The 17,465-nt window shown below is 37.1% G+C and overlaps 2 protein-coding genes across 2 annotated transcripts in view; both read right to left on the bottom strand.

Annotated features, from left to right (window-relative positions):
* Positions 1 to 10,025, bottom strand: part of SEX1 (Pyruvate phosphate dikinase, PEP/pyruvate binding domain-containing protein) — a 30,404-nt gene extending 20,379 nt beyond the window's left edge. The window contains exons 1-7 of the mRNA XM_010250270.3: positions 9,846 to 10,025; positions 9,185 to 9,477; positions 6,876 to 6,920; positions 6,678 to 6,787; positions 6,503 to 6,581; positions 6,053 to 6,144; positions 5,811 to 5,964 (exon numbers count right to left, since the gene is read on the bottom strand). Of these exons, the coding sequence (XP_010248572.1) occupies positions 5,811 to 5,964; positions 6,053 to 6,144; positions 6,503 to 6,581; positions 6,678 to 6,787; positions 6,876 to 6,920; positions 9,185 to 9,451 (747 nt within the window). The 5' untranslated portion in view covers positions 9,452 to 9,477; positions 9,846 to 10,025. The remainder of the gene's footprint in view (positions 1 to 5,810; positions 5,965 to 6,052; positions 6,145 to 6,502; positions 6,582 to 6,677; positions 6,788 to 6,875; positions 6,921 to 9,184; positions 9,478 to 9,845) is intronic.
* Positions 10,026 to 15,654: 5,629 nt separating this feature from the next.
* Positions 15,655 to 16,071, bottom strand: LOC104591963 (uncharacterized). Its single transcript, XM_010251120.1, has one exon. It carries the CDS (start codon positions 16,069 to 16,071, stop codon positions 15,655 to 15,657), a length of 417 nt encoding a protein of 138 aa, XP_010249422.1.
* Positions 16,072 to 17,465: the final 1,394 nt, after the last annotated feature.

A 17,465-nucleotide genomic window follows, 5' to 3' on the forward strand; every position in this document is an offset into this window, starting at 1 on the left:
TCTCCTCTTCCTTTCACAAGAAGCTTGACCAAATCAGCAGATAGTGGTTCCTACTTAAAGGATTCTCTGTATCACAATGAATTGCAATATATCAGATCTAAAATTCATTACTGGGTAATTTGAATCTCAACAAAATATTGAACTTACTGGCCTCAAATCAATAGCTTCTTAATTTTCCTCAAAAAGATCTTTCAATTAGATCAAAATGTACTGTGTTTTAGTAGTGTTTCAACTATGAAAAGAAATATTGTAGGACTAATTTATTGATAACTCAAGCAAACAAGCATTTGCCCCACCACAATATGAAAAAATAAGTTTAATCCCAGCTGCAGCCCCTCCTACACACACTGTGATTGCTTGTCCTCTTAAGGGTCAGTGTAGATCACAATAAGCTGAGTTAGCTGTTGATATAGGCCTTTCAAGTTACTATTATAGAGCACTTAGAGAGGTGAACATGGTAAAGTTGCCCTGCCAGAGGCCAATGGATGCTTGGTGCTGGGGAAGAAAAGGAGGGAAAAGATAGAGGCCTGACTCATTAGTTACTATTCTGTCACTGAAATAGTAAGAATCATTGTTAGCATACCCCTCCTTAAATACTAAATTTATTAATAGATTACTGAGGCCCTGAGTAGATGAGGGTGCTAATGTCACTGTAAAGGGTCTTTCTACACTTAACCACTTGGCTCAACTATGCAGGAGGTAAATTGAGGTGTAACATGCAAAGAAAATAGGTTGTAAGCCTCTGAGAAATCATGTTGGAGACACAACAAGCCAGCTCATGTGGGGCATGAAACATGTATTGGATACTGTCAGATAAGCTGCAGATCTGATGGCTGGAATCACTCCCTCCCACCAACTCCTGATACATCCTTTGCTTTAGGATAGCACTCAAATAGACACAACAAGGCAACTTCAATGACCATTGTCCCAGAGCATCAAAGTGAAGATGAGACACTCCGATCCAAGGTGCAGTTCCAAAATGTCTGATGCAAGAATATAGCCTCACCAACCATCATATCATCACTACCATTAAACTCCCACCTTCCCTGAAGTTAGAGAAAGCATTTAAGATTCACATGCTCAAGAAATTAAAGTGTCACCTAATTGAGGAGAGAATCCATACCAAAGATGCCAACTGAGCTCAAGGTATCTCTACTCAAATTCAGGTATGCCTTAGCTTGCACCAGGACCTGAATGTATAAATCAACTGGACCCACACTGCCAATTCTCAATATGGAGTGCACCTTGGTCCACACCACAAAGGTGCCACACAAAATGCAAGTGTTTCTGACATAGTTGCCAAAGTTATACACAAAGATGGAAGGAGACACTCAAGATAGGTATGCTAAAGAAATCAATAAGCTGCCCCGTTGAGGCACCAATCCCTCCCAGGGGACTACCTAAGCTCTAAGTGTCCCTTCTCAATCTGGGACTTATCCTGGTTGATACCACAGAGATGTTTGATCTTACATGTTGTCCACCATTCAGGCATTTATCTTGTCCTTGTGTACAACCATCTCGGCTGAGGTGGTTCGCCCTGGCACTCCACAATGGATTCCATGTCAAAACACAGAGAGCAGAAAAAAGATGTTGATAGAGCACTAGTTCTACCATGTTTTTCTTATTGAATCCAAGCAATTTAGGTGTCTTCTAGAATAACAAATGTTTAACAGTGTGTGATAATCTATTCATAAAACCACCAAAACTTTTCTTTCATTACAAGAGTAACCGGTGCAAATTTTCCCAAGATGTTGAGGAAGCTGATTAGAAACTGACAGAATTGTGGATTTCGGGCAGAAAAGATTGGTAGGCAAATAGGTTAGTGGTTAGACATGGGCATATAGGGGGTATGGTTCAGTTAAGGGTTTGAAATGGCATCATTTAGTTCATCACTAAGGAAGGGGCCATTAGTTGGTGTAATGCATAATCTACCCCTCCCAAGACCCCAGATAGCTGGTAAGCATGAAAATGCAGGTTCAAGTCTGAGGGCAAAAATTCCAAAGGTTAGAACCATACCCAATCTACCCCTCCCAAGACCCCAGATAGCTGGGACCAACATTGGGTAATGGCCTCTAGTTCACATCACTAAGGTGTATTTTAGTTTAGACTAAGAGATTTTATTAAGAACATTTTATGCGCTTAGCTTTCAGAACCTATTTCAGAAGTTATGAAGTACTACCTTATCTCTGTTTGCTTCAAAGAATAGTTGCTAAAATGAAGTTAGTTAAGTGATAGATAAAAGCCTGTTGGAGCCAGTCAAGGTGATAACACTTCCAGCTAACCAAGGAACTTCTGGAGAAGGGTATGCTGATGTTAGTAAAGATATCAGACCTGGAAAGATTTTTAGTTCTAATTAAATTTAGAAGGTTGTTAGAGATGAGGGTGGTACTTAACCTAGATTATTGGAAATTGAAGGAAAGGTTGAGTCTTGTGATGAGGGACCAATCAGAACTCTTGTATAGTTTTATTGCCAAATTAAAAGATATCGTACTAGACCCAATTAGTGAGAATGGTTGAAGAAGAGAAAGGAAGGCAAGGTGCCAACCAGCGGGTTGGTAAGGTCTCCTGCTGGTCGTAGCGGAGACTTGGGATCGAATCCCGCCTGCACCTGGGTTGGGGGATGGGCTACCCCCCATTGTGTAGCCCTTCAAAAGAAATAAAAAAAAAATTGCAGTGGTGAGATTTTCAAAAAAAAAAGAGGAACAAGGAAGATGGAGATTACAGTATTGTTGAAATGGACAACTGACCAGTTGATAGGAATATTGATCCAAACAAGATGATTGATACAGCTATTCAAGTCACTAAAAGCTTGGATTTGTTTTTATGAGGTTGAGATGATTTTGCAAGAAAAGTATTATTGGAATTGGAAAGAGAGATAAGGAGAAAGAGAGAATTAATAGGGGCAGATGCAAAGGAAGTTAAGGGGCATATTGGTTTTATGAGATCATGTTTGAAGTTTGAAGATGAAAATGGTGCTAGATATTCTTCTTCTTCTTTTTTTGATTGTCAAATTGAATGATGATGCACTTGGAAGGAACTTGGAGAAGTGGGAAGCTTTTATTTGTGTTTCTTGTGGTTCTTTTTTTCCTTGATCTGGTTTTTGGATTGGGACTTTTTTCCTTGTTTTGCTAAGTATCAGCCACTGCATTGGCTGATCTCCTAGTCCATTTAAACCAGACTTCAAGCTCTCTTGTTAGTTTCATAATCTCCCTTACAGGTTGTCTAAGGGATCAGGCACCTAATCTGTTTGTTTGCATCCAACCTATTACCAGTTTGGAATCTCCCTCCACTTCCAACTGCTGAAAACCCATCTGTTTAGCCAGTTTGAGCCCCTATAGGAGTGCCAGAACTTCTGCTCTAAGAGAATCCCCCAATCCTATCAGGCCAGAATAAAAGTCCAGGACTTTTCCTCCCCCATATCTAAAGACACCCCCAATTCCAAATGGGCCTGGATTACCTACAAAGCTGCCATCAAAGTTTAGCTAACAGCCACAAATAACGGGGCCGACCAGTCCTCTTGAATAGCTAGAGGGGCAGGAGGAAGCTGCTACTGTGCTCCACCCTCTAATTAAGTCATCTACAGAGAAGTCCTTGAACAGGTCCAGCAATTTCAGCAATGTATAACCTTGATGGTGATCCTTTCTATGACTTCATGTGCTGATTTTTCTTTCCCTTGAAAGATTCTGTTATTTCTATCTTCTCACAATGCCCAAACAACTGCTGCCTTCGTTGCTCTCCATATTACCCTTCATCTTTTCTTTGGCTGACAGAAAAGGCTAGATTCAAAAAGATCCACCACGCTTGTAGGAAGAACCCACTTGCACCCAAAGAGAAAGGAAAACCAATCCCAAATAAGAGTAACAAAAGGACAAGAGATTAGTAGATGATTTACCATCTCACCACTCTTCAAGCAAAGGCTACAAACATGAGGGGATAAGAACTAATTCGGTCTTTTTTTTTAAGCAAGTCCAAAGTATTGATTTTTTGGAGAACCAATTCCCAACAAAAAGCCCTCACCTTTGGAGGTACAGGAGCACTCCACACTTCTTTTACAGGAAAAAGAGTAAACTAAATTGGAAGAGTGCACTAAAGCATTGAAGAAAGAAGAGCAAGAAAACAACCGGAGGACTCTTTAGACCAAATTCCATTATTAGGACAAGATTGGTCCAAAAACACTGAGTTTAGAAGAGAGAAAAGATCATCTTCCAACCCTATTTCTAACTCCCTCAACCCTCTCTTGACCCCTAGATCCCACGACTCTCCAGAAACACAAAATGTAGATATGACTTTAAATGTTCAAGGACAGGGAGTAGAAGGCTGGGAACCTATCCTTAAGAGGTTGGACCCCAACCCAAACGTCCTCCCGAAAAAGGACCTTATTACCTAAACAAGTGTCATACTTGATGAAATGAGAAAGACAGGTAGGATACCAACAATGTCTTTCCACGAAGAGGAGCGAGAAGCCCTTGGGTTGAGACAAGCATCCCATCCATTAGTTGCCAATCCATGTATGCTTTCTATCACTCTATGCCACAAACTTTCTTGCTTCTTGAGAAACCTCCACAACCACTTACCTAAGAGTGTTGTGTTTCTTAAATGGACATTTTCAATCCCTAAACCTCCTTTGTCTTTTGTCCTAGAGACCACATCCCACTTCACTAGGTAATCCTTTTTTGACTCCCCAAGTTCCCAGAGGAAATATCTCATTACTTTTTCCAACTGATTTGCAACCTTAGCAGGCACTTTGAAGGTAGACAGGAAGTACACTGGAAAATTTGCTAGTGTTGACTTAATTAAAGTGATTCTACCTCCTAAAGAGATGTAATTCCTCTTCCAACCTGCTAGTCTCTTTGTGAATATTTCCAAAACTAGGTACTAGAAACTTTCTAACTTTGAATTTCTTCCTAGAGATAAACCCAAGTACTTTGCAGGCTAATCATTCCACTCACAACCTAACAACCTAGCCAAGGAAGACACCTCCTCATCTGATCTATTAATTCCAGCCACACAACTTTTATTCAAATTCACTCTCAAATTAGAGACCTTTTTGAAACCTTCTACCAAGCATTTCAAATTGACCATCTCCTCAAGCTTCCCCTTACAAAAGAGAATTATATCATCTGCAAATTGTAAATGAGTGACCATTACTTCTTGCCTCCCTACTCTCCACCCATTAAAAAGATTTCTAGAGTCAGCTTTGCAGATCATATCGCTCAAAACATCCACTATTAAGGTAAAAAGGGAGAGAGAGAGAGAGGGTCTCCTTGTCTTAGACCTCTCTTTGTAAGTAAAAATTCCCTGGCTCCCCCATTCACCAAAGTAGAGTAATGGCACAAAGCCACACAACCTTTTACACATCTACACCACCTTTCTCCAAAACCTCTATTTCTCAAAACCTCGAGTAAAAAGTCTCAATCTACCAAGTCAACACACTCATTGGCAATAAGGATTTGGTCTGTGATTTGTCTCCCAGACACAAAGGCTCCCTGGTTTGGAGAGATCAGATAAGGAAGTACCTTTTTAATTCTTGATGCTAACACCTTAGAGATTTCCTGTAGTTTTTTATTACACTGAAGATCTGAAAGCCATACAAAATATGAAAAGAATAAAAGATAAAACTTGTAAAAACCATTTGTAATGGCTGAAGATTTCAGTGGTTAATGGAAAAGTGCCAACAGGTAGGTTTGTAAGGTAAACCTTAATTAAGAACTCTCAAACAAAGAAAAAATAGAATTTTACATAAGCTTTTCTTTTATTTCATTTCACCACAACTTGGTCAACGTATAGATCAGAGAGTATCAGTGACTTACCTTTTCTTGATCCGGTGTATACATCTGCCTACCCTTTCTTTCCCACCTCAAATATGCTTGAATCTGTACAAGATCTTCAGGAACTGAAACATGTGGACTCATGTTTTTCTTTCTTGACAAAAGAAGGCGGAAGTTCTCACCATTATCTTTAAACCTTGAAATATAACAATGAAAGTTATTATTTCAATAAGATATGTCATTGGAATACCAAACCAGGCCTGGGGAATTTGAAAATCACTTACCACTTATTCCGTGACTCGTCAAGTATTAGAAACTCTATGCCTTGTATTTTGGGATCATCAATTTCCATTTTCAGGAAGGAGTCAGGACCAGACTATACAGGACAAATAAGAAAAATTTTGTACAAGGATTTAATAATTCAAAGAGAAAGTGCTGATTAAATGAAACCAAGTGGAAGGAATTTCTACCGACTATTATTGTATACATAACATAAATCCACTCATACACACACACAAACACACATAGAAACATACATAAAAGATACCGTGTGTTTAAATGTATGTGTGTATGCATGCTTGTATTTATGTAAATGGATACAAGCATATGGATATACATGTGTCCATGGCACGTCATTTGATCCCTAAAGTTATCCCAGGTGGATCAGTGACCACCTTAAGATATGCGTTCTGATACATTTCTAGAAATGATATTTTATTAACATACAAATTTACCTTAACAAATGGAGTTCTAAGAGCCTTGTTCTTATACATTTTTGTTCCATCAGGCCAACGAGAGGGAAGTACCCAGTTCCTTGGAAAAGGGAAAAAAGTTATAGGACATGAAAAGGGGATTAAATATTGGCATTTATAAGAAAAAAAAAAGTTTGACAGACACTATTAAACTTACTTTTGTCCATCACTAATTCCACCCCAGTGAAGAATCAAAGAGTTACTGCTATTTGTAACTTGAAAATCTATTCGGAAACGAGACCCTTGAGTGGGAGAGCTGACATCAATCTGGAAGGATTTAGGAATGAAGCTTTTATTACTAACATGGTCAGAATCGGTATGAGTCAAATTAATTATGCAATGAGACATAAAATACCTTTAATTCAGAACTTCCATCAAGATTGAATTTTCCCTTGATCTGCTGCAAGACCCAAAAAAACCATAAAAATACATATATTGCAAATCCTCCCAAGTTGCTCTCTCACATTTGTAGGATTTTTGCTTTTACTATTTATTTAGGACATTAGGCATGGACCAAGCTGCAAGTTATTTTCATAAGAAAGATATCCTCTATGTCATAGACTCAAGACCATATTTTAATTTTTAATTATTACAGCACCACATATGGTGCATCCTTGTCAGCCAAGAAGTGGTCCAAGCCTAAGATACTGTTAAGGCTGCGGATTGAGACAAAAAAACCAACATAGAGATCGGTAAAAAAATATATATATGTTTTACTACATATTTGAGACTAAAACCACTCTGTAAGCCTAAATTAAAAGACAGAGGCAAGTTGAAGAAGTAAAAGATTATGATTGTTGTAGTAAAGTGCTTTATGGCTGACCCCATATAGTTGGGAAAAAGACATGGATGATGGTGATGATAGTAAAGTGATTCATGTTCCTCTATGAAAGAACAAGCCAAAAGAGATTTCTTGATAGCCACTCCAAAATACTATAAATTTGAGATTAATATAGCTCTACATTTCTGAATTAAATGGCAAGGAAATGATAATTACTTTTAACCACACTGGAGATACTACACGTATTTGAGAATAATATCCACTTGGTTAAAGATAGAAAAAGAAAAAGATTGTGCCACAATAAAGTGCTCTATGTTCCTTATTTGAGAGCAAGCAAAACAAAAATCTTTGATAATCACACAAGAGATACTACACATTTGACATACCAAGTCCAATGCCACATGTTCCTTGGTTCCTTACCCATTTTCCAAGCCAAACTTCGATGTTAAACTCATTAATAGAGATCCCACCACCTGACTTACAAACTCTCTCAATTTATTATCATCTATCTAAATCAACTTGCCCAAATATTTCATCTAAAGATAAATAGACTAAATTCGGCCACTCTCTTTATTCAATGTATACCTATAAAGAATACAGCCATGGGAAAACTAAATTAGGTTGAAGCCATGGAGGCTCCTGGTGTACAGCTACAAACAGTGATACAAACATGTATACCTATGCATTACAACTGGGAGCCAATAACAAGCATAGAAACTTAATGCAGCTGGTGGAAAAATGCACATATCAATTCATATGTTTAGAAAGCTTTTAAATCTTTGATATCTTAGTTTAAATGTTTCAGCATATCATATATTCAACTCTTTTAATGAAGTAAGGTAGACCATACATTCAAAATCTTGTCTGAATGATTTTATATAAATGTAATTAAACACGTCAGTTTTATCATAAACTATATACACTAATCATATCAATTGGTTTTACCTAGGAGTTGGCTTTTAAGGATTCCTTTTTGGCAAAGGCCTTGGCCTTGTCGAGGGATTTGTCTTTATCAAGCAAAAATCATGTGAACTAACATTTTCCAGAGGCATGCTTAAAGGAAAGCAACAACTGAATAAAATTCTAGCGATCCTTATTAAATCAACATGGAAGCAATAGAACACTCAATCTCAGAGAATCATCCCAACTCTTTGGACTCTGCTACATGAATCCTGTTTCATTATTCCAGTGTATAAAAGGTCATATCTTCAGTTAAATTTTGGGCCCTCAGATTTGTTTTCACCATAAAATGGCAGTAATAGATCATTGAATGAATTCATAATTAAGTGGCATAACCAAAGATTTAAATTTTGTTAGAAGATTGAAAATATCTGGCTTTTTCTACCACTTGAGAGAAATCAAAACAATATATGTTTCACAAAATTAATTTTGAACTGGTTAACTCAAAGTCTGGAACTGAATTTTAAATCCTTGGGCATGACAGAAGCACCTAAATACACAATCATAGGTAAGAAAGAATATTCAATCTATAACCTATAGCAGCTTTATAACTGGCATTTTACCTTTTCTCCAAGAAATCTATTTTTCTGTTGGCACGCAAATTCTTAGGTAAACTATGATTCAATTTGATGAGCATAGAATGTCTCCGAATCTCCATATGAGTTATGTAACACAGGTGTAGCCCGTAAACTAGTTTGTTTAGAAATTTCTAATCCATGAGGATTCTCACCGAAGTTAGAAGAAACTAAATTCAGTCATTGTCACCTATGCATATAAGAGAACGATAGAACCACAGTAACAAGACAACCCAATAAAGGTCATGTTTCAAACAGCAATCAAGTCTGAATAACATATCAACATGCTACTCCGTGTTACACATGAAAACAGTCATAAACATCTTGACAATATGAAAGGGAAGTTACCTCGGAAGCAGGATCTGTAGTTAATACCGCACGAGTAACCATGCTGCGCTTTTCTTTGATTACTATTGATTTTGTCCTGCTGAGACTATTCTCACGGAACTTAGTTGAAAGGCGTTTCCGTATTTGTAGTGCCTTTTGGCTCACAGACAAGGCTTGGAACAAAGAATTTGCAGAGATTCCATAACAAACAGATTTACTTTGATGTTCTAGTGTAATAGGATGGCAGAGATATTGGTTGAGTAAGCCTTGGCCTATTGTATTGCTCATCTTCCTTGATTAAATACTGCTAAATTCTGAATGAATTCAAGAATCAGAGTGCATTAAAAGAAACCAACTGTTATAAGTAGCAAAAAGATGTTGAAAGACTTGAAAGTTGAGAGAAGAACATCTTCAGATGAAAAATAGGTGCAAATCCTAGGCTGGAAAAGGCATTTAGAGAGTAAAAGCTCAGCAGTTCGAGTGAAATAAATAGTGTTGTTTGTAATTCTCCATAAACTTCACGTTTAATTCAATATGACAAATTCAAGTTCTGTTTAAAAATTCTAAGGTATCGTTTAAATTCCAGGCTCAAAGTTCAAAAGAATCTAAGGAGAGGAATCAGTCTAAGAGCAGAACTGACTGAATTCTTCACAGGTGATTGAAATCAAATGAATGCAACTACCTCGATTCAAGCTTCTGAATTCGGACAATTTAACACTTGTCGACGCTTTTCAGATGTTCTGCCAAACCCAGCTTTCAGAAGCTGAGGATAAAAAAGATCTGAAGCTTGAAGAAGCTCGCGCTGCAGATCTGGCTATTGGCTTCGATCTTCCTTACCTGATCAATCAATACACGAAAATCGGAAGCCGAGGACGAGATCATGGCGCTTTATATCCATTATCGCGACACGTGGCTCATTTTGATTCTCTTTAATGGATGTGGCTCATTTTTTATTTTGCATCTACCGGCCTCGAGATTCGAGAAGCTGGTCACGTGAAATGAAAATGCAATGACACATCACACAGCTTTGTGTGAGTTCCCACCTCTATTGTCAGATTGGAATCTACATGACCATCCCATAAAGATCTGACGCTTAAAAACTTAGTTCTAGTACAATAAGATTAATAAGAGTAACAGGTTAACAAATCACATCTGAGTAAAGAAATCTTGGCACGGGGTCCATGAACATATCAGGAACAGGAATTAGGATATTTAAAACGTACTTACATAATTACCCCTATTTTACTAAGAATTACCATATCCAGTCCTTCATTGATATTTGCGAGATTTTTTATTAATTATTTGTACTGTTTGTGAGGGACTCAGGGTCGCAATCGAGAGTTGCCGAGTCGGCGGATCGAGCCAAACATTCCAACGTGCCACATGTTGTGAACATCCTTCGCCAGCAAAATAGGAAGAGAATTTTGACCAGCGGGAGCTTCTTTAATTTTCTCACAAGCCACAAGCAATATTATGGTCTATATTTGGTTTATGAGAAAACTAATAAAAGGGAAAAGATGTTCACTTGTTCTATAAAATTGCTCAAGAATTTTCCTACGACTACAACTTATTTTCTAAACAAACAAACACATCTTAAAGGGTTTTCTATGTGCTAGCATTAGAACAATGTACCTTAAATCATGTTCGGTTTCATTGGATGATGGTTTAATCAACCCAACTTTAGGCTGCGTTATGTTTTACACTGAATCAGAGAAAGTGATCGTTGGTTTTTTGAAAATAGTGATAAGTGGAAGAAAATAAAATTTTACATTTAGTTTTTTCATCGATTATCGATATAAAATTTTAGAGTTGATCAAGGTTTAAAATATCGATAAGTCTGATATATCGGTATGGGCGTATTAGACAAATCGATATTCTTTTTGATGATTTTTTTTTCCGCCAATTATTTCAGGGGAGTCGATTTAGGTCTTCGCCACACCTTGAATCGGCCAGACCACCGATACACCCACTGTAGGGGCGTATCGATGGGGTGCCATAATGATACGTATCGGTCAATACGAACTAATACATATCAATACTTTGAACCTTAAAATTAATAAGGTTTTACATCAAGTATCAACATAAAACTACACTCCATCCAAACCCATGTAAAACAAAATTGAAGTATAATTTTACGTTGATAATAACTATACCCTTTCTAAATGCATATAAAATCGAACCGATGCACAATTTGCATCCCATCCAAATGCAACCTTAATTTCAGCCATTAAGGACCCTATGACCACTTAAAATAATTATTCATTAAAAAAATAGAATAAGTCAAATTCAGCTATTCCAGCTGTAATCAAATAACTCTTTAACAATAAATTCAATAAGAAGCTAATTAGTAGGAGAATGGAAATAGAAATTAACAAGAAAAAAATCATTTCTATGCTGTATTTTATATTTTTATTATAGAAAAATTTAGTCCTGACTCGTACGATATACAAAAATCTTATTTCAACCCCAACTGATAATTTATAACCTTCACAAAAATTAAAAGTAATTAGAGGGGTTTAGGCCTTGCAATTGAGATATTTTAATACTATCATATCATACAGTGTTAATGCTTGATTATTCGAATATTTTAATCTTTTATCGAATCAATGAATTATATCACTTAACGAAGTGATGTGCTGTTTTTGGAAATAACGTGGCTTTGAATTGGATGTATTACAATTATACAAGGCACAAATGTAAGCACAGGGAAAGAGGAAAGGGATGTTTGAAAATGTTTAGAAAGGAGTCACGAGCTAAAATACAAAAAAAGCCGTGTTGGTTTGTTTGGCGGCGACTCAAGAGAGATAAATACATGCAGATATCATTTAATTTTATTTATTAACCCACCGCTGAAGCGGTCCCTATTCAAACTTTAATGCAGAAGATTTTATGGAACGTTCTTTTTTCGGATTTTCAGAACTCTATTCAAATTATAATGCAGAAGATTTAATGGAGCCTTCTTTTTTCGGATTTTGAGATTTTTGAAAGTTGGTGAATGGGATTTTGATTTTCATTAAATATAAATTTTATATTTTTTTAGATTTATGTAGGAAATAGAGAAAGTTTATTTTTCTGAGTATTATTTACTTGGGTAAGCAGTAATAAATAACTTTTTTACATAGGGGAAAAGTTACCAATATTTGAACGGAACAAAAGTACTTTTTTAATAATAGATTTTTATAGTTAAAATGGTCATTACCTTATTTACATGAGAAATAAAAAAACATGAATAAATATACTTATTCGGATAAATATTTAAAAAAAAAATTTACTCAAATAACTGCATTTACCTAAATAAATAACTTATCAAAAAGCGAAGAAAACCAATAAATTCTAACTCTAACGCACTTGTTTGATTGAGTGCCAATTTGAGTCTTCAGATAGTAGGGAGGGGATGGACTAAAATATCATTGACGTTTGTAGCTGACGGGATTGAAATTGAATTGGTCTGATGTGATGAGATGAGCCAACGGATAAAATATAGTGTTGTTCCGGGCCTTCTGTGTTGCTGCTGCACCGTTCCTGCCTTTTTCCTCCGGATAGCTTATGTCTGGAAGTCCAGCAAAAGACAGAGTTGTGGGTTCGGATATGGCCCACCTAGACAATCCATGTGATGGGAGTGCTTCGACTGGGCCCATGTTTTTTTAAGTGTCACTTACTACGCCCACTTTGAAACCAACTTGTTTACTCAAAGAATATGATGAAACTAGAAGCTACGCCTTTGCCTATCGGCCTTGGAAAGGAACAATGTGATCACTCTCAGCCGCTCACGACTCACACGCTGCTGCTCTAGCGAAAAACGTTATAACTTTTTTTTTTTTTTTTTTTGAAAAAAACGTTATAACTTGTAGAATAAGCTTGTCGGTTATGAAATGGCAATCGGAAAGCTTATCACCGCATAAGGTATTAAGGATGCTTGCTCTTTCAATGCAATCGCTGTTACGTGACTTACGTCAAGAATTATATTAACTCGTTCGAGACAACCTGGGAAATTAAAGAAGTTACTGAAGGTTCATCATTAAACATACCTGTGCACATACGGATGAATTGGGATTTGTCATCTCAAGATTTTCCCGTTAATCAAAGACGAAGCCCAAATAAAAGTAATATATTTTAAAAAAATTCAAAAATAGGTTAATCTTTTAAAAATAATATCAATAAAAGACAAAAAAACATTGTTCATCTTCTTTTTCTTGTCATTTGTTCACCAAAGCTGCCATCCGTCATTGCCTCCGTCTCCAGTAACGTTGTTAGAGGTGGCGGTAGCGGTAGGCAGAGGAATGACCACCAGTGCTACCGCTGCCACCTCTGCCTCCGACAATCCGGAGGTAGAGACAGAGGTGGGCGGCAACGGCCGGCGGTGGTAGGCAGCGACGGACGGCGGTTCTGGTGAACAAATGGTAAGAAGAAGATGATGAACAGTATTTTTGCCCTTTATTGATATTATTTTTAAAAGTTAACCTAGTTTTGAATTTTTTTAAATATATTACTTTTATTGATATTAAACCCCAAAAGTTGTCCTTATATGCTAGAAACCCTAAAAAGAACAAACCAAATATTGATTCGGCTTCATCTAGTTCATCATATCATCACTGTTATTTACGGGGCCGCAACATACCGTGAAGTGGGTCTGATCGTTTGTCTGAGGATATTTTTTTTTTTTGAGAGGAAATTCTTAAGGCTACGTTTAGAAATGATGCAAATAGAGTGTAAATCTCGGTTAAGGATAAATTTGTACTTTAGTTTACTTTTACCTATGTTTGGTAATATTACATTTTTGCAGTGATAAATGATAGAGTAATGCATATTTACATTGATAATAAGATGTAAAAGTACATTAATAAAAGAGAAGTAAATTTACATTCAAGTGGGCTTTTGATAAAAAAAAAAGCATATGTTTTATTAGATTTTGTGTTTGCATCCATTACAGCTAAAAATTTGTTTGGTAAGAAGGTAAATTTGTTAATACAAAACTAACCCAACTTTGCAATTTATATGAACCGCTTTACATTACATATTTGCATGTTTCCAAACACAGCCTAAATGAAATTGATTATCCAAATTGGTATTTGACATTCAATATAATTGAATCAAATTCGGATAATTTGGTCATTTCAAACCAATCCAATTTGATGTTTTTCTCGATAGCAAACATTGTAAGTCGAATTCCTCCCACCCTGTTTGATAGTGGGATTCGATAAAAGAGTTGTTATGCTGCTGGCATATTGTGGGCTGGAGCAAGAAAAATAAGACTTTATGGAAAATGATTCCAAGTGTTGTAAATGTGGTGTATCTGGACCGAGAGGAAAAGAAGGGTGTTCAACAACAAGTTTCTAAGTCTGGAGGACCTAACTCAGAAGTTAGTGGGCAAATTGATTTATTGGTAGTGTGTGACGGCAGATTTTAGAAACTGTAATGTATCAGATGTATTTTTTTTCCTTGTCTTGATGGCTTGTGCAATTGCTGTTTAGATCAGTCAGCCCGTTTTGGGACTGATCTCAACCTCCAATGTGTATTTCATTCTCATTAAATATTACTTTACCTTTTCCAAAAAAAATGGGTTTGGATCAAAAGCGAGGACTTATTTCAAAGTCAGAATTGGAGACGGGGAATATAATTCCTGACCAAATCCCTTCCATTACCATTCCTAGGTCCCTAACTGGTTGTAGGAGAGATTTGGAATCAAATCCCACTATCAAACAGGGTAGGAGGAATTCGACTAATAGGATTCCACACTTGCTGAACTGGAAAATTAGGAACACTCCTCTTACCAATCCTAGCCATCAAAGATTTAACAGAGAATATCCCGTCAGGATTCCACTTCCAATGCCATTTATCCTCCATACTAAAGTCCATCTCTTGATGTTGTAGACAGGTCAAAAGATTCATTGCCTCAGCCACCTCCCAATCAAAGAGATTTCTACGGAAAGAGGGAGTCCAAAGAACAGAATCACCAGATATACTATAGCACTCAGCAACCGAGGCCTCTTGGTCTGAAGCATACTGGAAGATGAGGGGGAAGGATTCAGCAAGAGGAACATCTGAGCACCAAGGGTCCTTCCAGAATTTGATCCTATTACCATTACCAGCCCTGACTAAGATCCCCCTAACCAACTCTGGAAAATGCTTCATTATTCCCTTCCACAAAGAGTTACCCTAGTTAGGAGGGGGTCCCCAGATCTCCAATTTCCCAGCTCACACCATATTTGCTAGCTATGAGAGATCTCCACCAAGCATCAGATTCTACAGCAAATCTCCAAATCCATTTACATAGGAGAGCAAAGTTAAAATATTTCAGTTTCCTTATACCTAACCCCCCCTTCAGATTTGGGAAGACAGACTTGTTCTCAACTTACCAAGTGCACTTTTTTCTCCTCCCCCTAGCCTCTCCAAAGGAAATTCCGTTTAAGTTTTTCAATCTGATTTGCCATCTTCAGGAATAGAGAAAAGAGATAGGAAGTAGGTAGGAAAATTGGAGAGAGTACTCTTAATTAGAGTAAAGAAAGGTATTTAGCCTTCCAAGAAGCCAACTTCCTTTCCAATCTCTCAATAACTGGGTCCCAAATAGCTGAGGAACCACTACTCACCCCAAGCGAGGGTCCCAAATATTTGACCGGGAGAGTTTCAATTTGACAAGTCAGAAAACCAGCACACTTAGCGAAATTGGAAACAAGTCCAACTGGGATAATTTGGCTCTTATTCCAGTTAACTTTCAAGCCTATAATCACTTCAAACCAAGAGAGAATCCCAAGAATTAGCTCCACCTGAGAGGGGGAAGCATCCACAAAACATACTGTATCATCTGCAAATTGAAGAATGTTCACCTTCTCTCCCCCCGACACCATTGAAAAACCTTCCCAATCCCCTGACTCAGCAGCCTTCTTGCAGAAAAAAGTAAGGATCTCCATTACACATAGAAATAACAGAGGAGATAGAGGGTCTCCCTGCCTAAGACCCCTGGAACTATCAAAGAAACTTGTAGACTGTCCGTTTACCAAGACTGAGAACTTTGGGGAAGTGATACATACTTTCATTCAATTCCTTCATTTCTACCCAAAATTCATCTAAAGAAGCACAAGGTCTACACATCTCCAATTAACATGATCGTAGGCTTTCTCAATATCCAGTTTACAAATCAAACCCGGAGAGTCTTCTTTTTTCCTAGAATGAATGAACTCATCGGTAATAAGAACTGAATCTAGAATATGTCTATTCGGAATAAAAGCACTTTGGTTATTTGAGATAACTCTACCAAGAACTGCTTTCAATCTTTCTGCAAGGACTTTATATAGGATTTTGTAGAAGCTATGCAATAGACTAATTGGCCTAAAATCCTTAATATTCACAAAATCTTCAATCTTTGGAATAAGTGTTATAAAGGAAATGTTCAGACTTCTCTACAATGAACCCCTCTCAAAAAAGTTCTGGAAAACATTCAATATATCCTGTCTCACCACGTCCCAGCATTTAATGTAAAAGAGATTAGAGATTTGTAAGACCATTGGGCCCTAGAGACTTTTCATCAGCCAACAACTTGATAGCTTCTTTAATTTCCTCCTCAGAAAAAGGTCTCTCAATGAAAGAAGACTGCTCATCAGTCAGCTTGTTAAAAGAAAGAGATCTTGGAAAAGGTATGAATGCCCAAGATTCCTTATACAACTTCTTGTAAAAGCTAGTTGCCACTAGCTTCATATCAGACTCAATGAAAATAATGTGTATCCCTATCCCCCTCTTTCAGCCACACCACTTTGGCTCTTTGTCTCCATTTAATTTCTTCTGCCACTACCAATTTGTCAAACTTCAACTTAGCCTGAAATCTTTTTAATCTGAGCTCCTCAGTAATAGGACCTAATTCTTTATCTGTGTCAATCTCCTTTATGATACTCAGTAGAGCCTTCTTCTCAGTATCTAGATTCAAATTTTTCTCCACTTTCCAAATCTTTAACTTTGCTTTAATGGCTCCCAATTTCTTTGCTAAAATGAATGAACTGGTACCTCCCACCTGCATATCCTCCCAAACGGACTTCAACAACGGAACTAGAGAGTCATCCTCAAACCAAGCATTCTCTAATTTGAACCAAACTTTTGTTCTCTCTCTAACACCACAAACCAGTTGAATTGGAATGTGGTCTGACACTGGCCTTGGAAGGGCAATCTGCTTAAACTCGGGAAAAATATCCTCCTAGTTAGAAGTAACCAGAAACCTATCCAGCCTCACTAGGGTAGGAAGGTCTTGATTGTTGGTCCAAGTATAACTATTGCCATGAATGGGAAAATCTTGAAGCTCAAATATGTTGATAAA

Source organism: Nelumbo nucifera, chromosome 4 (assembly GCF_055504915.1).
Source record: "Nelumbo nucifera cultivar China Antique chromosome 4, China Antique-T2T, whole genome shotgun sequence".
Taxonomy (NCBI): Eukaryota; Viridiplantae; Streptophyta; class Magnoliopsida; order Proteales; family Nelumbonaceae; genus Nelumbo; species Nelumbo nucifera.

Coding starts and splice junctions, on each gene's coding strand:
- LOC104591963 (XM_010251120.1), bottom strand. CDS start 16,071: ATGGAGATCCTTACTTTTTTCTGCAAGAAGGCTGCTGAGTCAGGGGAT.